At 48.3% G+C, this 27,371-nt stretch overlaps 1 protein-coding gene across 1 annotated transcript in view; it reads right to left on the bottom strand.

Moving 5' to 3' along the window:
• The window catches only part of LOC122924315 (vomeronasal type-2 receptor 26-like), a 94,649-nt gene extending 67,503 nt beyond the window's left edge, over positions 1 to 27,146 (bottom strand). The window contains exons 1-3 of the mRNA XM_044275280.1: positions 27,054 to 27,146; positions 14,433 to 14,675; positions 12,202 to 12,325 (exon numbers count right to left, since the gene is read on the bottom strand). Coding sequence (XP_044131215.1) covers positions 12,202 to 12,325; positions 14,433 to 14,675; positions 27,054 to 27,146 — 460 coding nt within the window. The remainder of the gene's footprint in view (positions 1 to 12,201; positions 12,326 to 14,432; positions 14,676 to 27,053) is intronic.
• Positions 27,147 to 27,371: the final 225 nt, after the last annotated feature.

The raw sequence follows: 27,371 nt of genomic DNA, 5'->3' as shown, positions 1-27,371 counted from the left end.
TCCCAATTTAGTGGTTTCTGCTATATCAGAGCTATTTGAAATCTATCCCTAAAAGGGTATATAATATTCAAGGTGCACATAGGGTCATTCAGAATAACTTCACACACACGCTACTGTGCATTTCCAAGTCTAATTCTGTCACTAAACCCATACCTGTCACCCAGCGCCTAAATACTAGGCCTCAAATTTATATCCAGCTAAATCTGTGGTTACTGCTGTGCCTGTATTAGTGTAATACGGTACCTAAATAGATAGCCAGATAGTGTTAGGTGTCTGTAAAAAAAGGCCTGTATTTGAATTCAATACATTGGGTCAAATAATATTTTTGTTGTTGTGGTGAACGATAACAATGAGGAAAACATCTAGTAAAGGACGCGGACGCGGACATGGTCGTGGTGGTATTAGTGGACCCTCTGGTGCTGGGAGAGGACACACGTCCTAGTAGTTGCCACAGCCACACGTCCTAGTGTACCAACTACCTCAGGTCCCAGTAGCCGCCATAATCTACAGCGATATTTGGTGGGGCCCAATGCCGTTCTAAGGATGGTAAGGCCTGAGCAGGTACAGGCATTAGTCAATTGGGTGGCCGACAGTGGATCCAGCACGTTCACATTATCTCCCACCCAGTCTTCTGCAGAAAGCGCACAGATGGCGCCTGAAAACCAAGCCCATCAGTCTGTCACATCACCCCCATGCATATCAGGGAAACTGTCTGAGCCTCAAGTCATGCAGCAGTCTCTTATGCTGTTTGAAGACTCCGCTGGCAGGGTTTCCCAAGGGCATCCACCCAGCCCTTCCCCAGCGGTGGAAGACATAGAATGCACTGACGCACAACCACTTATGTTTCCTGATGATGAGGACATGGGAATACCACCTCAGCACGTCTCTGATGATGACAAAACACAGGTGCCAACTGCTGCGTCTTTCTGCAGTGTGCAGACTGAACAGGAGGTCAGGGAGGAGAACTGGGTGGAAGACGATGCAGGGGACGATGAGGTCCTAGACCCCACATGGAATGAAGGTCGTGCCACTGACTTTCACAGTTCGGAGGAAGAGGCAGTGGTGAGACCGAGCCAACAGCGTAGCAAAAGAGGGAGCAGTGGGCAAAAGCAGAACACCCGCCGCCAAGAGACTCCGCCTGCTACTGACCGCCGCCATCTGAGACCGAGCACCCCAAAGGCAGCTTCAAGGAGTTCCCTGGCATGGCACTTCTTCAAACAATGTGCTGACGACAAGACCCGAGTGGTTTGCAGGCTGTGCCATCAGAGCCTGAAGCGAGGCATTAACGTTCTGAACCTGAGCACAACCCGCATGACCAGGCACCTGCATGCAAAGCATGAACTGCAGTGGAGTAAACACCACCTCCGTCACCAAGCATCTCAACCATGTCACACGGCAGCGTTCAGCTCTCCATCTCACAAACATTTGAGAGAAAGAGTAAATTCCCACCTAGCCACCCTCGATCCCTGGCCCTGAATGCCAGCATTTCTAAACTACTGGCCTATGAAATGCTGTCATTCAGGCTGGTGGACACAGACAGCTTCAAACAGCTCATGTCGCTTGCTGTCCCACAGTATGTTGTTCCCAGCCGCCACTACTTCTCCAAGAGAGCCGTGCCTTCCCTGCACAACCAAGTATCCGATAAAATCAAGTGTGCACTGCGCAACGCCATCTGTTTTACAGACTTTTTAGTGCCGAAAAGTTCGGGTCCCCATTGACTTCAATGGGGTTCGGGTTCGGGACGAAGTTCGGATCGGGTTCGGATGCCGAACTCGAACATTTCCGGGATGTTCGGCCGAACTTCTCGAACCCGAACATCCAGGTGTTCGCTCAACTCTAGTCATAGCAGAGAATCAGGCTTCATGTCACCCAACACTGGAACAGTCCATTGTCATATATTTAGGTCCCGGCACCCAGACAGAGGAGAGAGGTCCCATAACAGAGATTCAGGCTTCATGTCAGCAGATAATCAGTCTTCATATCATAGCAGAGAATCAGGCTTCATGTCACCCAACACTGGAACAGTCCATTTTCATATATTTAGGCCCCGGCACCCAGGCAGAGGAGAGGGGTCCCATAGCAGAGAATCTGGCTTCATGTCAGCAGAGAATCAGTCTTCATGTCATAGCAGAGTATCAGGCTTCACGTCACCCACCACTGGAACAGTCCATTGTCAGATATTTAGGCCCCGGCACCCAGACAAAGGAGAGAGGTCCCATAACAGAGATTCAGGCTTCATGTCAGCAGAGAATCAGTCTTCATGTCATAGCAGAGAATCAGGCTTCACGTCACCCACCACTGGAACAGTCCATTGTTATATATTTAGGCCCCGGCACCCAGACAGAGGAGAGAGGTCCCATAACAGAGATTCAGGCTTCATGTCAGCAGAGAATCAGTCTTCATGTCATAGCAGAGAATCAGGCTTCACGTCACCCAACACTGGAACAGTCCATTGTCATATATTTAGGCCCCGGCACCCAGACAGAGGAGAGAGGTCCCATAACAGAGATTCAGGCTTCATGTCAGAAGAGAATCAGTCTTCATGTCATAGCAGAGAATAAGGCTTCAAGTCACCCACCACTGGAACAGTCCATTGTCATATATTTAGGCCCCGGCACCCAGACAGAGGAGAGAGGTCCCATAACAGAGATTCAGGCTTCATGTCAGCAGAGAATCAGTCTTCATGTCATAGCAGAGAATCAGGCTTCACGTCACCCAACACTGGAACAGTCCATTGTCATATATTTAGGCCCCGGCACCCAGACAGAGGAGAGAGGTCCCATAACAGAGATTCAGGCTTCATGTCAGCAGAGAATCAGTCTTCATGTCATAGCAGAGAATCAGGCTTCACGTCACCCACCACTGGAACAGTCCGTTGTCATATATTTAGGCCCCGGCACCCAGACAGAGGAGAGAGGTCCCATAACAGAAATTCAGGCTTCATGTCAGCAGAGAATCAGTCTTCATGTCATAGCAGAGAATCATGCTTCACGTCACCCAACACTGGAACAGTCTATTGTCATATATTTAGGCCCCGGCACCCAGGCAGAGGAGAGAGGTCCCATAACAGAGATTCAGGCTTCATGTCAGCAGAGAATCAGTCTTCATGTCATAGCAGAGAATCAGGCTTCACGTCACCCAACACTGGAACAGTCCATTGTCAGATATTTTTAGACCCCGACACCCAGACAGAGGAGAGGTTCATTCAACTTTGGGTTGCCCCGCAATAGGGAAGTGCCCTGGAGTACAATAATATATGGTTAAGGGGAGGTAGTTAATGTCTAATCTGCACAAGGGATTGACAGGTCCTGTGGGATCCATGCCTGGTTCATTTTTATGAACGTCAGTTTGTCCACATTGGCTGTAGACAGACGGCTGCGTTTGTCTGTAATGACGCCCCCTGCCGTGCTGAATACACGTTCAGACAAAACGCTGGCTGCCGGGCAGGCCTGCACCTCCAAGGCATAAAAGGCTAGCTCTGGCCACGTGGACAATTTGGAGACCCAGAAGTTGAATGGGGCCGAACCATCAGTCAGTACGTGGAGGAGTGTGCACACGTACTGTTCCACCATGTTAGTGAAATGTTGCCTCCTGCTGACACGTTCCGTATCAGGTGGTGGTGCAGTTAGCTGTGGCGTGTTGACAAAACTTTTCCACATCTCTGCCATGCTAACCCTGCTCCCAGAGGAGCTGGCTGTGACACAGCTGCGTTGGCGACCTCTTGCTTCTCCTCTGCCTTCGCCTTGGGCTTCCACTTGTTCCCCTGTGACATTTGGGAATGCTCTCAGTAGCGCGTCTACCAACGTGCGCTTGTACTCGCGCAACTTCCTATCACGCTCTATTGCAGGAAGTAAGGTGGACACATTGTCTTTGTACCGTGGATCCAGCAGGGTGGCAACCCAGTAGTCCGCACACGTTAAAATGTGGGCAACTCTGCTGTCGTTGCGCAGGCACTGCAGCATGTAGTCGCTCATGTGTGCCAGGCTGCCTAGAGGTAAGGACAAGCTGTCCTCTGTGGGAGGGCGTATCGTCATCGTCCTGCGTTTCCCCCCAGCCACGCACCAGTGATGGGCCCGAGCTGCGTTGGGTGCCACCCCGCTGTGAACATGCTTCATCCTCATCCTCCTCCACCTCCTCGTCATCCTCGTCCTCCTCGTCCTCCAGTAGTGGGCCCTGGCTTGCCACATTTGTACCTGGCCTCTGCTGTTGCAAAAAACCTCCCTCTGAGTCACTTCGAAGAGACTGGCCTGAAAGTGATAAAAATGACCCCTCTTCCTCCTCCTCCTCCTCCTCCTGGGCCACCTCCTCTTCCATCATCGCCCTAAGTGTTTTCTCAAGGAGACATAGAAGTGGTATTGCAACGCTGATAACGGCGTCATCGCCACTGGCCATGTTGGTGGAGTACTGGAAACAGCGCAACAGGGCACACAGGTCTCGCATGGAGGCCCAGTCATTCCTGGTGAAGTGGTGCTGTTCCGCAGTGCGACTGACCCGTTTGTGCTGCAGCTGAAACTCCACTATGGCCTGCTGCTGCTCGCACAGTCTGTCCAGCATGTGCAAGGTGGAGTTCCACCTGGTGGGCACGTCGCATATGAGGCGGTGAGCGGGAAGGCCGAAGTTACGCTGTAGCGCAGACAGGCGAGCAGCGGCATGATGTGAACGCCGGAAGCGTGCACAGACGGCCCGCACTTTATGCAGCAGCTCTGACATGTCGGGGTAGTTTTGAATGAACTTCTGCACCACCAAATTCAGCACATGCGCCAAGCAAGGGATGTGCGTCAAACTGGCTAGTCCCAGAGCTGCAATGAGATTTTCCCCATTATCGCACCAGGCCGGGCTTGAGGCTCACCGGCAGCAACCACTCGTCGGTCTGTTGTTCTATACCCCGCCACAACTCCTGTGCGGTGTGGGGCCTGTCCCCCAAACATATGAGTTTCGGAATGGCCTGCTGACGTTTACCCCGGGCTGTGCTGAAGTTGGTGGTGAAGGTGTGTGGCTGACTGGATGAGCAGGTGGAAGAAGAGGAGGAGGAAGCCGAGTAGGAGGAGGAGGCAACAGGGGGCAAAGAATGTTGCCCTGCGATCCTTGGCGGCGGAAGGACGTGCGCCAAACAGCTCTCCGCCTGGGGCCCAGCCGCCACTACATTTACCCAGTGTGCAGTTAGGGAGATATAGCGTCCCTGGCCGTGCTTACTGGTCCACGTATCTGTGGTTAGGTGGACCTTGCCACAGATGGCGTTGCGCAATGCACACTTGATTTTATCGGATACTTGGTTGTGCAGGGAAGGCACGGCTCTCTTGGAGAAGTAGTGGCGGCTGGGAAAAACATACTGTGGGACAGCAAGCGACATGAGCTGTTTGAAGCTGTCTGTGTCCACCAGCCTAAATGACAGCATTTCATAGTCCAGTAGTTTAGAAATGCTGGCATTCAGGACCAGGGATCGAGGGTGGCTAGGTGGGAATTTACGCTTTCTCTCAAATGTTTGTGAGATGGAGAGCTGAACGCTGGCGTGTGACATGGTTGAGATGCTTGGTGACGGAGGTGGTGGTGTTGGTGGTACATCCCCTGTTTGCTGGGCGGCAGGTGCCAACGTTCCTCCAGAGGCGGAGGAAGAGGCCGAGGCGGCAGCAGCAGAAGAGGCCGAGGCGACAGCAGCAGAAGAGGTAGCAGGGGAAGCCTGAGTGAGTTCCTTGTTTTTAAGGTGTTTACTCCACTGCAGTTCATGCTTTGCATGCAGTTGCCTGGTCATGCAGGTTGTGCTAAGGTTCAGAACGTTAATGCCTCGCTTCAGGCTCTGATGGCACAGCAAGCAAACCACTCGGGTCTTGTCGTCAGCACATTGTTTGAAGAAGTGCCATGCCAGGGAACTCCTTGAAGCTGCCTTTGGGGTGCTCGGTCCCAGATGGCGGCGTTCAGTAGCAGGCAGAGTCTCTTGGCGGCAGGTGTTCTGCTTTTGCCCACTGCTCCCTCTTTTGCTACGCTGTTGGCTCGGTCTCACCACTGCCTCTTCCTCCGAACTCTGAAAGTCAGTGGCACGACCTTCATTCCATGTGGGGTCTAGGACCTCATCGTCCCCTGCATCGTCTTCCACCCAGTCTTCCTCCCTGACCTCCTGTTCAGTCTGCACACTGAAGAAAGAAGCAGCAGTTGGCACCTGTGTTTTGTCATCATCAGAGACGTGCTGAGGTGGTATTCCCATGTCCTCATCATCAGGAAACATAAGTGGTTGTGCATCAGTGCATTCTATGTCTTCCACCACTGGGGAAGGGCTAGGTGGATGCCCTTGGGAAACCCTGCCATCAGAGTCTTCAAACAGCATAAGAGACTGCTGCATGACTTGAGGCTCAGACAGTTTCCCTGATATGCATGGGGGTGATGTGACAGACTGATGGGCTTGGTTTTCAGGCGCCATCTGTGAGCTTTCTGCAGAAGACTGGGTGGGAGATAATGTGAACGTGCTGGATCCACTGTCGGCCACCCAATTGACTAATGCCTGTACCTGCTCAGGCCTTACCATCCTTACAACGGCATTGGGCCCCACCATATATCGCTGTCAATTCTGGCGGCTACTGGGACCCGAGGTAGTTGGTACACTAGGACGTGTGGCTGTGGCAGAATGGCCACGTCCTCTCCCAGCACCAGAGGGTCCACTAACACCACCACGACCATGTCCGCGTCCTTGTCCCTTACTAGATGTTTTCCTCATTGTTACCGTTCACCACAATAAGAAAAAAATTATTTGGCCCAATGTATTGAATTCAAATTCAGGCCTTTTTTTATAGACACCTAACACTATCTGGCATCTATTTAGGTACCGTATTACACTAATACAGGCACAGCAGTAACGACAGATTTAGCTGAATATAAATTGTAGGCCTAGTATTTAGGCGCTGGATGACAGGTATACGTTTACGGACAGAATTAAACTTGGAAATGCACAGTAGCGTGTGAAGTTTTCGAGGATGACACTATCCGCACCTTCAATCTAATATACCCTTTTATGGATAGATTTAAAGTAGGCCTGATACAGCAGAAACCACTAAATTAGTGAATTGCTAAATTGGGAATTGTATTTCAACCCAGAACAAAAACTGTGCTTTGACGGACACTAAATGAATTGACCAGCCACAGCAATAAACACAGATTTAGCTGAATATAAATTTGCGGCCTATTATTTAGGCGCTGGATGACAGGTATACGTTTACAGACAGAATTAGACTTGGAAATGCACGGTAGCGTGTGTGTGAAGTTATTGAGGATGACCCTATCAGCACCTTCAATCTAATATACCCTTTTATGGATCGTTTTAAAGTAGGCCTGATACAGCAGAAACCACTAATTTAGGGAATTGCTAAGTTGGGAATTGTATTTCAACCCAGAACAAAAATATATCCTTTGCCAGACAGCAGACAGTATTACAATTGGCTAGCCGCAGCTGAAACACCAGATTTAGGGTACTGCTATTTTGGCAATTGTATTTTACCCCTCAATAATATAGCAAGCACAGCCAAGCCCCTGATGTAGGATATAGCAAAAAAATAACCACACTATTGATGGTTAAATGGACTTGGTGGCAGCTTGTGCTGGCGCACCACAAGACACAAAATGGCCGCCGATCACCCCAGAAAAAAGTGACCGTAAAACGCTCTGGGCAGCCTAAAAACAGTGAGCAATTAAATAGCAGCAGTTCAATGATCCACAGCTGCAGATCGATCACTGACTTAAGTCTTTTGGAGGAGTTAATCACTGCCTAATCTCGCCCTAACAGTCGCAGCTGCAACCTCTCCCTACACTGATCAGAGCAGAGTGACATGCGGCGCTACGTGACTCCAGCTTAAATAGAGGCTGGGTCATATGCTGCTCTGGCCAATCACAGCCATGCCAATAGTAGGCATGGCTGTGATGGCCTCTTGGGGCAAGTAGTATGACGCTTGTTGATTGGCTGCTTTGCAGCCTTTCAAAAAGCGCCAAGAGAGCAACGAACACCGAACCCGAACCCGAACCCGGACTTTTACGAAAATGTTCGGGTTCGGGTCCATGTCACGGACACCCCAAAATTCGGTACGAACCCGAACTATACAGTTCGGGTTCGCTCATCACTAATTCTGACACATAATTTTTTTCTCTTTGACGGTAAATGGTACCACCAGCTCAGGGGCACCGCGATGGGATGCTCTTGTGCACCATTGTATGCAAATTTGCTCCTGGGCTGGTGGGAGACCAACAACGTTTTCAGTGAAGTGATGTCGTTATGGACCGGGCCCATTGTACTGTGGGCCCGGTACATTGACGACATATTCATCATCTGGAACGCATCTGTACCAGCCTTCACAACGTTCGTGGGCAAAGTAAATGAAAATGTGTTAGGCCTACATTTCACCTACGAGACAAATAAAAACACGTTACCCTTTCTGGACATATTGATCCAGAGAAGTGATTCGGATGAGTTGGCCACCACAATATTCCATAAACCCACAGCAACAAATTCCGTGCTACATTGGAGCAGCAGCCACCCTCTACCCCTCAAGAGGGGAATACCACGAGGGCAATATCCGCGTCTAAGACGTAACTGCTCCAACGAAATGGAATTTGTTAAACAGGCCGAGATTCTGAGGAACAGATTCCTCTCCAGGGGTTATCCCGACTCAGTACTGAGGTCGGCATACTAACTGGCACTAACATCATCACGCACTGAACTACTGGTACCCAGAATCAAACCTCCAGATACCAGACAAAAGATCTGGGTAATTGGCACATTCGATGAGGCTGCCAGTGATGTAAGAAACATTTTCCAGAAGCACTGGCCCATCCTAATGATGGATCCAGACATTAAGGAGAGGATTTTTGATTATCCTTAGATCACCTTCAGGAGGGGAAACAGCCTCAAAGACATGTTGGTGCATAGCCACCACAAGCCAGCTGCAAAAGGAACCTGGTTAGATCGAAGACCACTAGGGTGCTTCAGGTGCAGCGGATGCATCACATGCAATACGATACAAACAGGCAAAGAGTTTTCTTTTAAAATTAAGGACTTTGTAAACTGCCGCACTAGGGGAGTCATCTATAGAATCACCTGCGAATGCCCCTTAGAATACATTGGCAAAACAAAGCGAGAATTGCGCAGACGTATTGGCGAACACCTGGGGGACATCATCAATAGAAGAGACACAGCTGTATCGCGTCACGTACATGAATACCACCATGGAGACCCGCGGAGTATTAAAGCTATGGGCATTGAGGTAGTCACCCCCCCTGCGAGGAGGTGACTGGGACCGCACGCTCTTACAACATGAAGCACGCTGGATCCATACCCTGCGCACTGCAGCCCCCCAAGGTCTAAATGAGCAACTTTGCTTTGGCTGCTTTATCTGACGGCCATCAGATGAGTCAAGAACACAGCAAGGGATATGTACCCCCATATATGACTCAAAGAGGCTCATTTAAGCTGACCTGAAGGGCATGCGCTATAAAGATGGCACATGTCATTTCAGAGACACATCATATCAACAATCATGCTGGTGGTATCCCCTTAATATGATTACACCTACCATGTGTCACCCGAGACACTTAACATATCAAGAACCCTATTGTACACATCCTTGTGATGTAAGAAATACCCCGAGCTGTGAGAAAGAAAGCAAAAGCTAATAAGGATGTTAATCCCTGTCCCCGATCTCGGACAGGCACATCCTAACATACATGAGAATTTACTCATTAAATATTACTCCCTTTGTACCCGTGTTTGGACCAAACCGACCAGAATACCTTAATTTAAATCGCACTGCAAAAAATGCCACTTTAATATACACCGCACTTGCTATAGACGGTGTTATAATAATGGTTGCCACACAGAGTCCCGGTTACTAGGCAACCCACCAAACAATGGCCGCTGGAAACTATCTGTCCCGGGCTGATGACTTAATCCCCGGCCAGTTGTAATGACGTGTGTCTGCATGACTACGCCAGTATGCTTGCTGCCTATCTCCAGCATAGACAGCGCATGCGCGGCTGCGTCGGCTGGCCCGCTGACGTCACCGCGCTGCGCTTCAAGCCTTCTTCTGAGGTCTAACAGTGTCTATCTCCCGGCACTGACAGCGCATGCGCGAGCTCGTCGATTGCGCCGCTGACGTCATCGCGCTGCGCTTCAAGCCTCCTTCTGAGGCCGAATGATGTTCAAATAGAAGCGAGCGATCTCCTGCAAGCAGGCTACACCACGGCCTCTGGACACATTGCTGCGCTTCATGAGAAGGATCTGACCACCACCAGGCCACCCTCTTAACATTGCCTTTATATCGTGAGGCAAGTACCGCGCCCTGATACATAAGTGGAGCCTGGACTAAAGGTTACTACTTTAAGGTATCAATTGTGTCATCTACTGTTCATTATAACTGTGCATAACTGTAAGTGTTGACAACCAAACTTAAGACCAACACTATATGTTATTATACTGCATTGCCCCATTGTGTGTGCCTAAATTCCCCTGATGAGTTTTTTACGAAACATGCGTGTAGGGATTAGCTACACTAGGGCACAATAGGGCCAAGTAGCAAAAGGGCAAGGTTCCGGACGGGGTCATTCTTATTAGAACGGGTGCTCCGTGAATAGGATGCTAGGGCCGAGATAGCACTCATATACTAGTATTTTCTAGGTACCTTCAACCCACTCATACCCCTGCCCAGCCTTAATTGCTCTTTTCCACAGCAAACTGAATTCGACTGAACATCGACGGTGACCAGAGGATCCTGGCCTAAACGGTAGGACCACTGGTTATTCAAGGTGCCGCCGTGCACTAACTTTTTTGTATCTAAGGTGCGGTCGTGCACCAATTTATTTTCGCATCCCTTGTGTTATCATGCACTTATTTTGTATCTAAACGGAACATCTAGGGACTTTATTCTATATAAAATAATTAAAAGTTAAGTTTTAACTAAAAATCACCACTCCCATTCTACCTACATGTATTTGTACTGGCCTGCAGTAAAATTGATATCCATTGATCGTATAATATACCTCCAGCCACATAATCACTTGATGTTTTCTGTCCGGTGAATGAATAATTTTCGGGGCCTATAGTCCACTGGCCTGCAGTAAAATTGATATCCATTGACCGCCTAATCTACCTCCAGCCACATTATCACTTGTTCTTTTCTGTACGGTGAATGAATAATTTTCGGGGCCTATAGTCCACTGGCCTGCAGTAAAATTAGTATCCATTGACCGCCTAATATACCTCCAGCCACATAATCACTTGATCTTTTCTGTACGATGAATGCCTAATTGTTGGGGCCTCGTAGGAATTCAACACCTGTGATGACCATGTGTTATCGAATTTTACCTATTATCATTTGGGGTTTATTCAAGAGGGGGGATTCCGTTAGCCATGTTTTTAATCCAATTTTATATTTTTAGTTCTTTTAAACATATGTATTTGACCTGTATTTGTACTGGACTGCAGTAAAATTGATATCCATTGACTGTCTAATATACCTCCAGCCACATAATCACTTGTTCTTTTCTGTACATTGAATTAATTATTTTTGGGGCCTGTACTCCACTGGCCTGCAGTAAAATTGTGGCAAGACTTGAAAATGGCTGTTCACGGACACTCTCCATCCAAACTGACCAAGTGCAAGCTGTTTTGCAAAGAAGAATGGGCAAAAGGTTGGTAGAGACATACCCCAAAAGACTAGCAGCTGTAATTGCAGCAAAAGGTGGTCCTACAAAATATTGACTCAAGGGGGCTGAATACAAATTTGAGCCACACTTTCCAGATTTTCATTTCTTAAAAATTTAGAAAACCTTGTATCATTACCTATTTACTTCCCACAGACTTGTACTTTGTGTAAAATCCCAATAAAATACTTTTAGGCTTGTAGGTGTAACATGGAAAAATTTGGGAAAGTGCAAACGGTATGAATACTACAATATATATTTTAGTTTGTCATATAAAACTCCCTTTAATAAGTTTGGTCTTGTGTTTCTGAACGACTCCATGTGCTAAGCTCGAAACACTTAAGGCTACCTGTCCAGATAATGGTTTGGGAGGAAATAATAGTATTTAGGTAGCATAAACTGGGATTATGTGGCGATTAGAGGGACTAACTGAAGGCTTCCAGTAAGAGTGTGAGCTCTTAAAACAAGGCTAAGTGTTGGCATCAGAAAGACATGAGAGGAAATGGTCAGTGCCTTGTTTCTTCTCACCGGTTATATTGGACATTTCTCCCTCAGAACAGGGGACACAGTCATAACAGCAGGAGTGATATTCTCCATTAGGAGCTTTCCTGGACCCGGGGGGACATCTCTCATTGCAGCGAGATTGTGGCATCTAGAGGAAACAGATATCATGTATGAAAGGTCTATGTAAAACATACTGCAGTGCCCAAAGTATATAATTTGCCCCTTCCTCACAGTGCCCTCTGGACATCTCATGGCCCCCATAGTGCCCCCAGTATAAATAATAGTTCCTTAGATTCCCCCAGAATGAATAATTGCCCCATAGTCCCCTTTCAGTATAAATAATGTCCCTCTTAGAGTCATTATATAATATTAATATAATTAGAATTACACACAGTCTCCCCAGCCCTGGTAGTGTGGACAGGTCCCTTTTTAAAATTAAAATAAATAAATAAATAAATAAATGAATACCTCATCCACTTGAAGGCATGAGGACACTCACTCCTCTCTGGACGCTGTATGACCTGTGCTCCCACCATGATCATGTGAGGTCCTGCTGCAGACAATTAGTAGTGAGGGTTTGAGAGGCGAGTGTCCATGCACATTCAAGTGCACGAAGTGAGTATTTTTTATTTTATTTGAACTCATTAAAGCCCTTGTAGCTGTAATTAATAGCGGCTAGATGAGTGTGCAGCGTGCCCCTGAAGAGCCGGAGCAGATGATCGGAGTCATAACGGCTCCGATGAGATGCTGTGTCACAGTGTAATCCCTGAGGCCGTTGGTCCCTGGGGATCAGAACAGTGGAAAGGTGGTTTGAAGAATCCTTCCAGAAGGGAAAGTATAAAAGTCTGTCTTAGTGCAAAATATACCTTATGGCACTTCCAGCAGTATATAGAGCAGTTTCTGGCACCAGATGAGAAGGTATGGTGGCTGTTTGCATCATAATTTACTGGCACTTGTGGATATGGGTGTCCACTGTGTGACACAGGCTTGAAGTTAGTCAGGCCTGGTTGTTAGCTAGGTGATGGGTGTCCAAGCCATAATTCCTCACCTGCTGTCTTGGCACACTGATGTATCCTGGCAGCAATGTTATGGATTCTGAAGATCTCACTGGAGTGATGGTCTCACAGGAGAATGGAGAAGGTATCTTGGAGTAGGAGCTCTGACATGCACTTCCTATCACCTCTCTGTCTGTACTTCAACTCCCTATCCTGGCAGGAAGCAGGATCACTCATACTAAGAGGGTAGAAACAGGTTGGCTAGACCTGTTCCTGCCAACCATACCTCTTCTGCTAGAACACACAGCCTAAACATGAGATAACGTAACAATACATAATAAAACATTTGCCGATAACCCTAGGACTGGGGTATTGCAGGTGCACGTCTGTCGATACGGACTTTAAAAATGGGCCCTTTGACTTAAATGGGGTCCATCTAGCTGTGACAATGGTCAAAAATAGAATGTCCTATTTTTTTTACGTCATATTAAAAAAACAACAACATGTGAATTCCCCCATAGACTTTAATTGGTTGGAGTTAACCATTTGAGATAGACCTATGAAAAAAAAAGATTGAAAGGGTTGACCACCATCTACTACCAGCTACACATGTACAGGGAACAGCACATGAATGCTAATATTCTTTATCAGCTCTGATGTCCAATGGTTTCATATGCTTATGTTTATTTGTTGGGCCACAAACCTGTTTCCCGGACCTGAACTCCCAAAATGGCTGCAGATAGTGGGTCATTTGTCTAGTCCTGTCTATCAGTGGCCTCCATTCACTTAAATAGACAGACTGAGCATGTGCTAGTTCCTGAATGGAGGCTGATGGGAGGTTGACAAGTGGATTTATACAGTTTAATCAAAATGTGGACTAAGCCCCTCATGTTTCTGTCTGCAACATTCGGAGCAGATCAGTGTGCAGCATGGGGATGACGTCCAGGGCTTTATCTACAGTTGTGTCCCCTGTTAGTTGATATCTCTATAGATGCCTCATGAGCAGGAGACACCTACATGTATCCCAGTGGTGGCAGCAAACAGCTGAGATTTTTATAGCTATGTCGATCAAGGACATAAGGAGAGAAGCTGCAATGTGCTGAAGATCAGCAGAGCAGTATCACAGATTTATGAGGAAAGGCTCCACATCATTTCTGTGATGGCTTCATGTATTGGGTCATTCAGTTCATCACAGGTGACATTTCCATGTGTCCTGTACCATTGAACACTTACAACATTTCCAGAATCCACATTACTTACCTTTCCGGCTTTCCATGTTATTGCGCTGTCATTTACATGCAGCCACTGATCTTCTGGTATCAAGTCATCCGGCAAGAAGTAACTTTTACTATCAGTACTAAAAGTACCAATACTTTCATTTACATGAAATACCCAGTTTCTTAACCGCAGAAGAGGCAGAGAGGAAAGTCGTCTTCTCTCATCGAATGCCACAATGTCTCCGGTATAATCCTGGAATCGCACTCGGCTGATGAAGTACTGCAGCTTTAAAAAAAGAGTCACACCATTACTGTAATGCATCATAAATATATACCCCCTTAGATGTTCTCCTGATTTCTGGTGTAACTAGATGGGGTCGTTTCTGAAGAAACCACATGATGTTGGCTTGAAAATGCTAGAGCCCCAGAGGCACGGAGGGTGGGATTGCTTAACAAAGCACAAGCAACCTTCTCGGCTATGGGCTTAAGAAGTGTGCAAAGTTACAAAATTGTACTCGTAAAACTGTGGGAGGAGTAGCATCGAAAATCAACGAGAGAAATTTGATTGGTTGTTGGTGGCTCCACCCACTTTTTCTAACCTTGAAATGGAAACATCTAATGACCACACATATTTGAGGTCCTTGACATCAATAATGTGAGAATTGCAGCATTTTTAGTTTTGCCAATTAAATCAATCAAAAAAACTACTGATTGGATGTTTTGGCTCCGCCCACTTTTTAAATGTGCATTCCAGTCACCCAGTGACCGAATGTACCAAGTTTAAAGAACCTGCCATTAACAGTGTAAGAATGGCAGCAATTGAAATATTCCCATTAAATAGCACTAGGTAATATTTGATTGGCTGTTTTAAGCTCCGCCCAGTTTTCCAAATTTTAACCCCAGTCACCCAGTCATGGTCTGTAACACCTACAACAAGTAGACAGTCTACCAAACTATGTGTGCTACAGCACATCAACGACAACCAAAAAAAAAAAAAACTAACACATATAAATGATGAATAAATATATCTTTATTATTACAAAATAATTCATTAAAGTATCAAGTATAAAAACAGCAATGTTGGAGATCCTGATCAACACAGGTGTGTCACAGCGAAATTCCCAGTACAAAGTATGACCTACCCAAGAGACACTAGGCACTGATAGCTCATGGTATGGCATCACATATTACCCATTATAATCTAGGCCATTTTGTCCCATAGATAGCTACCACACCATGTCACTAATTGCATCTAATGTCATGCAAGTTAGTTGCACTTCTGTAAGCATATGCACAGGGAACAAACGTCCTCAATATGTCCTCCACAAAACAAGTGGAATCCACAGGGCAATGTTTATAACATATGCAATATGGCTACGGGCCACTTTGTCCCACAGGTAACTCCCACACCATGTCACTAATTACATATAATGGCATGTAATCTCATGCAGGTTGGTTGCACTGCTGTAAGCATATGCACAGGGAACAAACGTCCTCCATATGCAATCCACAGTGCAAGTCCAATCTACAAGGCCATACCCTTAACATAAATGCATGTGCAAAATAGCTAATACTGTCATACAGACCGGGAGAGTCGCAGGGCACACCAACCCCAACGCACGTTTCGCCTAAGCTTCTTCCTGGGGGCGTGTCTACACATCCCACCCATCTCTCCCTATATCCTACCTAAGATTAAGCCAAACAGGTCCATCATTATCCATTTCACCTGGAGGTGGGCTGAGCAATCCGGCTGTGCAGCATGCCCAACTCCTAAGTTAAGGGTATGGCCTTGTAGATTGGACTTGCACATGGAGGACATTTGTTCCCTATTAGAGTTGAGCGAACACCTGGATGTTCGGGTCCGAGAAGTTCGGCCGAACTTCCCGGAAATGTTCGGGTTCGGGATCCGAACCCGACCCGAACTTCGTCCCGAACCCCATTGAAGTCACTGGGGACCCAAACTTTTCGGCACTAAAAAGGCTGTAAAACAGCCCAGAAAAGGGCTAGAGGGCTGCAAAAGGCAGCAACATGTAGGTAAATCCCCTGCAAACAAATGTGGATAGGGAAATGAATAAAAATAAAATAAATAAAAATTAACCAATATCAATTGGAGAGAGGTCCCATAGCAGAGAATCAGGCTTCATGTCACCCACTACTGGAACAGGCCACTGTCAGATATTTAGACCCCGGCACCCAGACAGAGGAGAGAGGTCCGATAACAGAGATTCAGGCTTCATGTCAGCAGAGAATCAGTCTTCATGTCATAGCAGAGAATCAGGCTTCACGTCAGCCAAAACTGGAACAGTCCATTGTCATATATTTAGGCCCCGGCACCCAGACAGAGGAGAGAGGTCCCATAAAAGAGATTCAGGCTTCATGTCAGCAGAGAATCAGTCCTCATGTCATAGCAGAGAATCAGGCTTCACGTCAGCCAAAACTGGAACAGTCCATTGTCATATATTTAGGCCCCGGCACCCAGACAGAGGAGAGGTTCATTCAACTTTGGGTTGCCCCGCAATATAATGGTAAAATGAAAATAAAAATAGGATTGAATGAGGAAGTGCCCTGGAGTACAATAATATATGGTTAAGGGGAGGTAGTTAATGTCTAATCTGCACAAGGGATGGACAGGTCCTGTGGGATCCATGCCTGGTTCATTTTTATGAACGTCAGCTTGTCCACATTGACTGTAGACAGGCGGCTGTGTTTGTCTGTAATGACGCCCCCTGCCGTGCTGAATACACGTTCAGACAAAACGCTGGCCACCGGGCAGGCCAGCACCTCCAAGGCATAAAAGGCTAGCTCTGGCCGGGTGGACAATTTGGATACCCAGAAGTTGAATGGGGCCGAACCATCAGTCAGTACGTGGAGGGGTGTGCACACGTACTGTTCCACCATGTTAGTGAAATGTTGCCCCCTGCTAACACGTTGCGTATCAGGTGGTGGTGCAGTTAGCTGTGGCGTGTTGACAAAACTTTTCCACATCTCTGCGATGCTAACCCTGCCCTAAGAGGAGCTGGCCGTGACACAGCTGCGTTGGCGACCTCTTACTCCTCCTCTACCTACGCCTTGGGCTTCCACTTGTTCCCCTGTGACATTTGGGAATGCTCTCAGTAGCGCGTCTACCAACGTGCACTTGTACTCGCGCATCTTCCTATCACGCTCCAGTGCAGGAAGTAAGGTGGGCACATTGTCTTTGTACCGTGGATCCAGCAGGGTGGCAACCCAGTAGTCCGCACACGTTAAAATGTGGGCAACTCTGCTGTCGTTGCGCAGGCACTGCAGCATGTAGTCGCTCATGTGTGCCAGGCTGCCCAGAGGTAAGGACAAGCTGTCCTCTGTGGGAGGCGTATCGTCATCGTCCTGCGTTTCCCCCCAGCCACGCACCAGTGATGGGCCCGAGCTGCGTTGGGTGCCACCCCGCTGTGAACATGCTTCATCCTCCTCCACCTCCTCCTCATCCTCGTCCTCCTTGTCCTCCAGTAGTGGGCCCTGTCTGGCCACATTTGTACCTGGCCTCTGCTGCTGCAAAAAAACTCCCTCTGAGTCACATTGAAGAGACTGGCCTGAAAGTGCTAAAAATAACCCCTCTTCCTCCTCCTCCTGGGCCACCTCCTCTTCCACCATCGCCCTAAGTGTTTTCTCAAGGAGACATAGAAGTGGTATTGTAACGCTGATAACGGCGTCATCGCCACTGGCCATGTTGGTGGAGTACTGGAAACAGCGCAACAGGGCACACAGGTCTCGCATGGAGGCCCATTCATTGGTGGTGAAGTGGTGCTGTTCCGCAGTGCGACTGACCCGTGCGTGCTGCAGCTGAAACTCCACTATGGCCTGCTGCTGCTCGCACAGTCTGTCCAGCATGTGCAAGGTGGAGCGGGAAGGCCGAAGTTACGCTGTAGCGCAGACAGGCGAGCAGCGGCAGGATGTGAATGCCGGAAGCGCGCACAGACGGCCCGCACTTTATGCAGCAGCTCTGACATGTCGGGGTAGTTTTGAATGAACTTCTGCACCACCAAATTCAGCACATGCGCCAAGCAAGGGATGTGCGTCAAACCGGCTAGTCCCAGAGCTGCAACGAGATTTCGCCCATTATCGCACACCACCAGGCCGGGCTTGAGGCTCACCGGCAGAAACCACTCATCGGTCTGTTGTTCAATACCCCGCCACAACTCCTGTGCGGTGTGGGGCCTGTCCCCCAAACATATGAGTTTCAGAATGGCCTGCTGATGTTTACCCCGAGTTGTGCTGAAGTTGGTGGTGAAGGTGTGTGGCTGACTGGATGAGCAGGTGGAAGAAGACGAGGAGGAAGCCGAGTAGGAGGAGGAGGCAACAGGAGGCAAAGAATGTTGCACTGCGATCCTTGGCGGCGGAAGGACGTGCGCCAAACAGCTCTCCGCTTGGGGCTCAGCCGCCACTACATTGGCCCTGCTTACTGGTCCACGTATCTGTGGTTAGGTGGACCTTGCCACAGATGGCGTTGCGCAGTGCACACTTGATTTTATCGGATACTTGGTTGTGCAGGGAAGGCACGGCTCTCTTGGAGAAGTAGTGCCGACTGGGAACAACATACTGTAAGACAGCAAGCGACATGAGCTGTTTGAAGCTGTCTGTGTCCACCAGCCTAAATGACAGCATTTCATAGGCCAGTAGTTTAGAAATGCTGGCATTCAGGGCCAGGCCAGGTGGGAATTTACGCTTTCTCTCAAATGTTTGTGAGATGGAGAGCTGAACGCTGCCGTGTGGCAAGGTTGAGATGCTTGGTGACGGAGGTGGTGGTGTTGGTGGTAAATCCCATGTTTGCTGGGCGGCAGGTGCCAACGTTCCTCCAGAGGCGGAGGAAGAGGCCGAGGCGGCTGCAGCAGAAGATGCCGAGGCGGCAGCAGCAGAAGAGGTAACAGGGGGAGCCTGAGTGACTTCCTTGTTTTTAAGGTGTTTACTCCACTGCAGTTCATGCTTTGCATGCAGGTGCCTGGTCATGCAGGTTGTGCTAAGGTTCAGAACGTTAATGCCTCGCTTCAGGCTCTGATGGCACAGCTTGCAAACCACTCGGGTCTTGTCGTCAGTACATTGTTTGAAGAAGTGCCATGCCAGGGAACTCCTTGAAGCTGCCTTTGGGGTGCTCGGTCCCAGATGGCGGCGATCAGTAGCAGGCGGAGTCTCTTGGCGGCGGGTGTTCTGCTTTTGCCCACTGCTCCCTCTTTTGCTACGCTGTTGGCTCGGTCTCACCACTGCCTCTTCCTCCGAACTGTGAAAGTCAGTGGCACGACCTTCATTCCATGTGGGGTCTAGGACCTCATCGTCCCCTGCATCGTCTTCCACACAGTCTTCCTCCCTGACCTCCTGTTCAGTCTGCACACTGCAGAAAGACGCAGCAGTTGGCACCTGTGTTTCGTCATCATCAGAGACGTGCTGAGGTGGTATTCCCATGTCCTCATCATCAGGAAACATAAGTAGTTGTGCGTCAGTGCATTCTATGTCTTCCACCGCTGGGGAAGGGCTAGGTGGATCTCACTCTGGGTTCGTAGAGAAGGAGAAGAGTGGGATCTCAAGAATTATAAAGTATTGAGGCATGCGCATAGGTATCATTACCTGTGAACTAATTTTAGCTTCAGGAATAAAGTCGGTGGACAAGCGCAGTAGGGATAACCCATGAGTAAAGTATATGGAGTTTAGTGCGCAGGTGCCTTGACTTAGTGGTTCCTGTGATTAATTCATTCCGTTAGGACATGCGCAAAAATTGGAGAAGGCAGACGGGATAAAAGTATAAGTCGCTGTAAGCATATGCACAGGGAACAAACGTCCTCCATATGCAATCCACAGTGCAAGTCCAATCTACAAGGCCATACCCTTAACATAAATGCATGTGCAAAATAGCTAATACTGTCATACAGACCGGGAGAGTCGCAGGGCACACCAACCCCAACGCACGTTTCGCCTAAGCTTCTTCCTGGGGGCGTGTCTACACATCCCACCCATCTCTCCCTATATCCTACCTAAGATTAAGCCAAACAGGTCCATCATTATCCATTTCACCTGGAGGTGGGCTGAGCAATCCGGCTGTGCAGCATGCCCAACTCCTAAGTTAAGGGTATGGCCTTGTAGATTGGACTTGCACATGGAGGACATTTGTTCCCTATTAGAGTTGAGCGAACACCTGGATGTTCGGGTCCGAGAAGTTCGGCCGAACTTCCCGGAAATGTTCGGGTTCGGGATCCGAACCCGACCCGAACTTCGTCCCGAACCCCATTGAAGTCACTGGGGACCCAAACTTTTCGGCACTAAAAAGGCTGTAAAACAGCCCAGAAAAGGGCTAGAGGGCTGCAAAAGGCAGCAACATGTAGGTAAATCCCCTGCAAACAAATGTGGATAGGGAAATGAATAAAAATAAAATAAATAAAAATTAACCAATATCAATTGGAGAGAGGTCCCATAGCAGAGAATCAGGCTTCATGTCACCCACTACTGGAACAGGCCACTGTCAGATATTTAGACCCCGGCACCCAGACAGAGGAGAGAGGTCCGATAACAGAGATTCAGGCTTCATGTCAGCAGAGAATCAGTCTTCATGTCATAGCAGAGAATCAGGCTTCACGTCAGCCAAAACTGGAACAGTCCATTGTCATATATTTAGGCCCCGGCACCCAGACAGAGGAGAGAGGTCCCATAAAAGAGATTCAGGCTTCATGTCAGCAGAGAATCAGTCCTCATGTCATAGCAGAGAATCAGGCTTCACGTCAGCCAAAACTGGAACAGTCCATTGTCATATATTTAGGCCCCGGCACCCAGACAGAGGAGAGGTTCATTCAACTTTGGGTTGCCCCGCAATATAATGGTAAAATGAAAATAAAAATAGGATTGAATGAGGAAGTGCCCTGGAGTACAATAATATATGGTTAAGGGGAGGTAGTTAATGTCTAATCTGCACAAGGGATGGACAGGTCCTGTGGGATCCATGCCTGGTTCATTTTTATGAACGTCAGCTTGTCCACATTGACTGTAGACAGGCGGCTGTGTTTGTCTGTAATGACGCCCCCTGCCGTGCTGAATACACGTTCAGACAAAACGCTGGCCACCGGGCAGGCCAGCACCTCCAAGGCATAAAAGGCTAGCTCTGGCCGGGTGGACAATTTGGATACCCAGAAGTTGAATGGGGCCGAACCATCAGTCAGTACGTGGAGGGGTGTGCACACGTACTGTTCCACCATGTTAGTGAAATGTTGCCCCCTGCTAACACGTTGCGTATCAGGTGGTGGTGCAGTTAGCTGTGGCGTGTTGACAAAACTTTTCCACATCTCTGCGATGCTAACCCTGCCCTAAGAGGAGCTGGCCGTGACACAGCTGCGTTGGCGACCTCTTACTCCTCCTCTACCTACGCCTTGGGCTTCCACTTGTTCCCCTGTGACATTTGGGAATGCTCTCAGTAGCGCGTCTACCAACGTGCACTTGTACTCGCGCATCTTCCTATCACGCTCCAGTGCAGGAAGTAAGGTGGGCACATTGTCTTTGTACCGTGGATCCAGCAGGGTGGCAACCCAGTAGTCCGCACACGTTAAAATGTGGGCAACTCTGCTGTCGTTGCGCAGGCACTGCAGCATGTAGTCGCTCATGTGTGCCAGGCTGCCCAGAGGTAAGGACAAGCTGTCCTCTGTGGGAGGCGTATCGTCATCGTCCTGCGTTTCCCCCCAGCCACGCACCAGTGATGGGCCCGAGCTGCGTTGGGTGCCACCCCGCTGTGAACATGCTTCATCCTCCTCCACCTCCTCCTCATCCTCGTCCTCCTTGTCCTCCAGTAGTGGGCCCTGTCTGGCCACATTTGTACCTGGCCTCTGCTGCTGCAAAAAAACTCCCTCTGAGTCACATTGAAGAGACTGGCCTGAAAGTGCTAAAAATAACCCCTCTTCCTCCTCCTCCTGGGCCACCTCCTCTTCCACCATCGCCCTAAGTGTTTTCTCAAGGAGACATAGAAGTGGTATTGTAACGCTGATAACGGCGTCATCGCCACTGGCCATGTTGGTGGAGTACTGGAAACAGCGCAACAGGGCACACAGGTCTCGCATGGAGGCCCATTCATTGGTGGTGAAGTGGTGCTGTTCCGCAGTGCGACTGACCCGTGCGTGCTGCAGCTGAAACTCCACTATGGCCTGCTGCTGCTCGCACAGTCTGTCCAGCATGTGCAAGGTGGAGCGGGAAGGCCGAAGTTACGCTGTAGCGCAGACAGGCGAGCAGCGGCAGGATGTGAATGCCGGAAGCGCGCACAGACGGCCCGCACTTTATGCAGCAGCTCTGACATGTCGGGGTAGTTTTGAATGAACTTCTGCACCACCAAATTCAGCACATGCGCCAAGCAAGGGATGTGCGTCAAACCGGCTAGTCCCAGAGCTGCAACGAGATTTCGCCCATTATCGCACACCACCAGGCCGGGCTTGAGGCTCACCGGCAGAAACCACTCATCGGTCTGTTGTTCAATACCCCGCCACAACTCCTGTGCGGTGTGGGGCCTGTCCCCCAAACATATGAGTTTCAGAATGGCCTGCTGATGTTTACCCCGAGTTGTGCTGAAGTTGGTGGTGAAGGTGTGTGGCTGACTGGATGAGCAGGTGGAAGAAGACGAGGAGGAAGCCGAGTAGGAGGAGGAGGCAACAGGAGGCAAAGAATGTTGCACTGCGATCCTTGGCGGCGGAAGGACGTGCGCCAAACAGCTCTCCGCTTGGGGCTCAGCCGCCACTACATTGGCCCTGCTTACTGGTCCACGTATCTGTGGTTAGGTGGACCTTGCCACAGATGGCGTTGCGCAGTGCACACTTGATTTTATCGGATACTTGGTTGTGCAGGGAAGGCACGGCTCTCTTGGAGAAGTAGTGCCGACTGGGAACAACATACTGTAAGACAGCAAGCGACATGAGCTGTTTGAAGCTGTCTGTGTCCACCAGCCTAAATGACAGCATTTCATAGGCCAGTAGTTTAGAAATGCTGGCATTCAGGGCCAGGCCAGGTGGGAATTTACGCTTTCTCTCAAATGTTTGTGAGATGGAGAGCTGAACGCTGCCGTGTGGCAAGGTTGAGATGCTTGGTGACGGAGGTGGTGGTGTTGGTGGTAAATCCCATGTTTGCTGGGCGGCAGGTGCCAACGTTCCTCCAGAGGCGGAGGAAGAGGCCGAGGCGGCTGCAGCAGAAGATGCCGAGGCGGCAGCAGCAGAAGAGGTAACAGGGGGAGCCTGAGTGACTTCCTTGTTTTTAAGGTGTTTACTCCACTGCAGTTCATGCTTTGCATGCAGGTGCCTGGTCATGCAGGTTGTGCTAAGGTTCAGAACGTTAATGCCTCGCTTCAGGCTCTGATGGCACAGCTTGCAAACCACTCGGGTCTTGTCGTCAGTACATTGTTTGAAGAAGTGCCATGCCAGGGAACTCCTTGAAGCTGCCTTTGGGGTGCTCGGTCCCAGATGGCGGCGATCAGTAGCAGGCGGAGTCTCTTGGCGGCGGGTGTTCTGCTTTTGCCCACTGCTCCCTCTTTTGCTACGCTGTTGGCTCGGTCTCACCACTGCCTCTTCCTCCGAACTGTGAAAGTCAGTGGCACGACCTTCATTCCATGTGGGGTCTAGGACCTCATCGTCCCCTGCATCGTCTTCCACACAGTCTTCCTCCCTGACCTCCTGTTCAGTCTGCACACTGCAGAAAGACGCAGCAGTTGGCACCTGTGTTTCGTCATCATCAGAGACGTGCTGAGGTGGTATTCCCATGTCCTCATCATCAGGAAACATAAGTAGTTGTGCGTCAGTGCATTCTATGTCTTCCACCGCTGGGGAAGGGCTAGGTGGATCTCACTCTGGGTTCGTAGAGAAGGAGAAGAGTGGGATCTCAAGAATTATAAAGTATTGAGGCATGCGCATAGGTATCATTACCTGTGAACTAATTTTAGCTTCAGGAATAAAGTCGGTGGACAAGCGCAGTAGGGATAACCCATGAGTAAAGTATATGGAGTTTAGTGCGCAGGTGCCTTGACTTAGTGGTTCCTGTGATTAATTCATTCCGTTAGGACATGCGCAAAAATTGGAGAAGGCAGACGGGATAAAAGTATAAGTCGCCACGCAGGCGCATACCCTCTATAGACATTGGTGCGTCTTTCTGACTGACCAGACATAAAAGCGAATTCATTGGCCCAACAATGTGACTATCACACGCACGCCGGCAAGTCTATTGGTAAATTGGGAAGGAAGTACCCACCCATACCACATTTAAACATCAATTGATATGGCGATCGTGTTGTTAGTAGCTCCATCGCCCCTGAAGACGCCACATCTGTGGCGAAACATGTCGGGGGAGCTGCCATTTAGGTTTTAATTTAGTAAGGTTGTGCTTGGTATTCGGCTCTCGGTGCACTGCAGACACCGAGTAAGCCGATACAAACAGCAACACTCTATCCATTAAGAGTAATCAAAGGTTAGAGGCATATATACCCTAGCTACTCTGGTGTTAGATTGATAGAGAGAAGTTATCTCGTCACACTTCCATTAAACCAGAGTAGGGAATCTGAAAAGGAGTAATTATATAGGATAGAGTGGTAGAGAAAATAGACTGCAAATAAAAGCAGTAACTACTGTAAAAGAAAATATTACTGCTGCCAGCACAACAGTACCTTAATTTTAAAATATTCTTTTTCTTTTTTCTTTTTTGCCTTCCCGTATATATTTTTAAAGAAAATGTAATAAACGTTATATTTTAAATTAGACCGAAAACGGGAATCTACTGTTCTACCAGTCTGCGCGACCCAGTACCACCACCACCAGCAGCAGCAGCAGCATCAGTCACCACCAGCGGCTGGCCCGCATGGTGGCAGACTACATGGGGTCCGTTGGTGCTTCCGACAGCATGAGCACCGACGACCCCATGGAGTTCTGGGTTGCCAGGCTGGACACCTGCCGTGAGCTGGCTCAGTATGCGCTGGAGTTACTATCTTGCCCCCCCCCTCCAGCGTACTGTCTGAGCGGACTTTCAGCGTGGCAGGTGGGGTGGTCACCGACAAGAGGACCCGTCTGTCCACTGACTCTGTGGACAGACTCACATTCATTAAAATGAATGAGTCCTGGATCGGCAGTGACTTCTTGGCCCCCGCTGTCGGTTCAGGGCGCTGAAAGGTCCCTTGTTCATCCCTCTCCTTTGCTCTCCCTCCAATTCTCCGTTGTTTTTTAATGTTTCTTAATGACATGGACACTAACACAACTGGCCCAGGCCAAGCAACGTCTTCACTGACTTCTGGGCTCTGTTTGATCTCAGGACGGTGTGGACGTGCACATGTTGTTAGCGCTGGATGTGAGCAGCGACAATCGTGTATGGGTCTGGCGACCTGCGTTACATATCCCTCCTCACAGACAAACGGAGGACAACAGAGACACTACTAAACCTTTGCAGTCCTTTATCCCTCTGGCTCAGAGGAATCAGAACACGTTGAGTCATGCTGCGTTAACACAGTGGTCTGCTACAGAATTGATGCGCCTTATATTGAAAATTATAGATGAATGTTGCTGGCATAAAGTATACCTGATTGATTAATTGAAAATAGAGTGTGTTCAAAATGTCAAATTAATTTAGTAAAAACATTTTTTCAATGTAAATATTTAATTTATTATATATGTTACGACATTACTGTTTTAGACTATTAAATTAAAAATATAACTTGTTTTTATTTCATTTTGGGTTGTGTTCATGGTCTGATGGGTGGTCCATTCATGAATTCACATTCATGCTGCTTAGTTAGAAAATGATACAATGTAAGGTGTATTATTTTAGTGTTGGTGCTGCCCCTTTTTGTTGGTGAGGCCATTCATGGTAATATGTTCCGGATGCACATTTAGCTGCTCCTGCCGCCTGTCCTGCTGATTTGGGCCTAGCCATATGCAGGCCTCATTCAATACCATTTTCAAATATCCTCTGTTCGATGCTGTCTTCTGTCAGGACTCCGGATATATATGAGTCGTCTAGGGGCCTAAAAACACTCTTTCTACTGCTGCTGCTGCTACATGTCCTGCTGATTTGAGCCTAGCTATATGCGGGCCTCATTCAATACCATTTTCAGATATCCTCTGGTGGATGCAGCTGACTGTCCTGATCTATATGAGTCATGTAGGGGCCTAATAAGACTACAATTTGTGCTTTGATGTGTATACTATTTTTCTATTAATTTAACTACATAGTTTACATTTCAATGCTGATGTCTTACAGGTTTACAGTTTATTTTGGCCTTAAATTGTAGCTTTGATACTATCTCTTTAGTACACTTACAAAATTAAATACATTATTTTTATTAGATATTATTGGAGCAACCAAGTTGAAAATTAAGTAATGTGTTTATATATTTTTCTGCTCCGTATTCTTTTTTCTTTTAATTTCATAAACAACAATGCAGAAATATATATTTTCTGCTTCTGTAAAAATTATGTTTGTAATTTACAGAAAAGTCATAACAGTGTCAAGTATCAAACAAAGAGCGAAATATTCATAGATTGACCTGAGTCCTAAAATGTGTGTAATAAATGTTATAAACACTTAAAAAAAATTTAAGTGTAGAACTGATAAGTAAAAGGTTGATATTTTAGATATATGTAAATATAAACTTTATTATCCTGACTGGCAATAACTTAAATTTTTTTTGGGAAAAAAATCTTACTAAAAACACAATCAAGTACTTCCGGTTCCGGCGCCGCCATGTGAGGGAGTCGAGCGCGTGAGCTCCGCAGCACATGAGACGAAAATCACTCATATTGCCTGTGTGAAGTTGGAGGCGGAACGCAGAAAGTCGACCGAGTGTTCTGCTAAACGTATGGATCGTTTCCTGACTAGCATGGGCAAGAAAACCAGAGGTAGACCAACTTCTCCCGTGAGATTGGAGATCCCAGCCCCCCCAGAGATGGCGCCTAGCATGCTTGAAACGGAGATGCCTACTAAATCGCCGAATGCAGATAAGGATGGCGTAGAGGCAAAGGAC

The sequence above is a fragment of the Bufo gargarizans genome, chromosome 1 (genome assembly GCF_014858855.1).
Source record: "Bufo gargarizans isolate SCDJY-AF-19 chromosome 1, ASM1485885v1, whole genome shotgun sequence".
Classification (NCBI taxonomy): Eukaryota; Metazoa; Chordata; class Amphibia; order Anura; family Bufonidae; genus Bufo; species Bufo gargarizans.
This window is presented reverse-complemented; position numbering and strand designations above follow the sequence as displayed.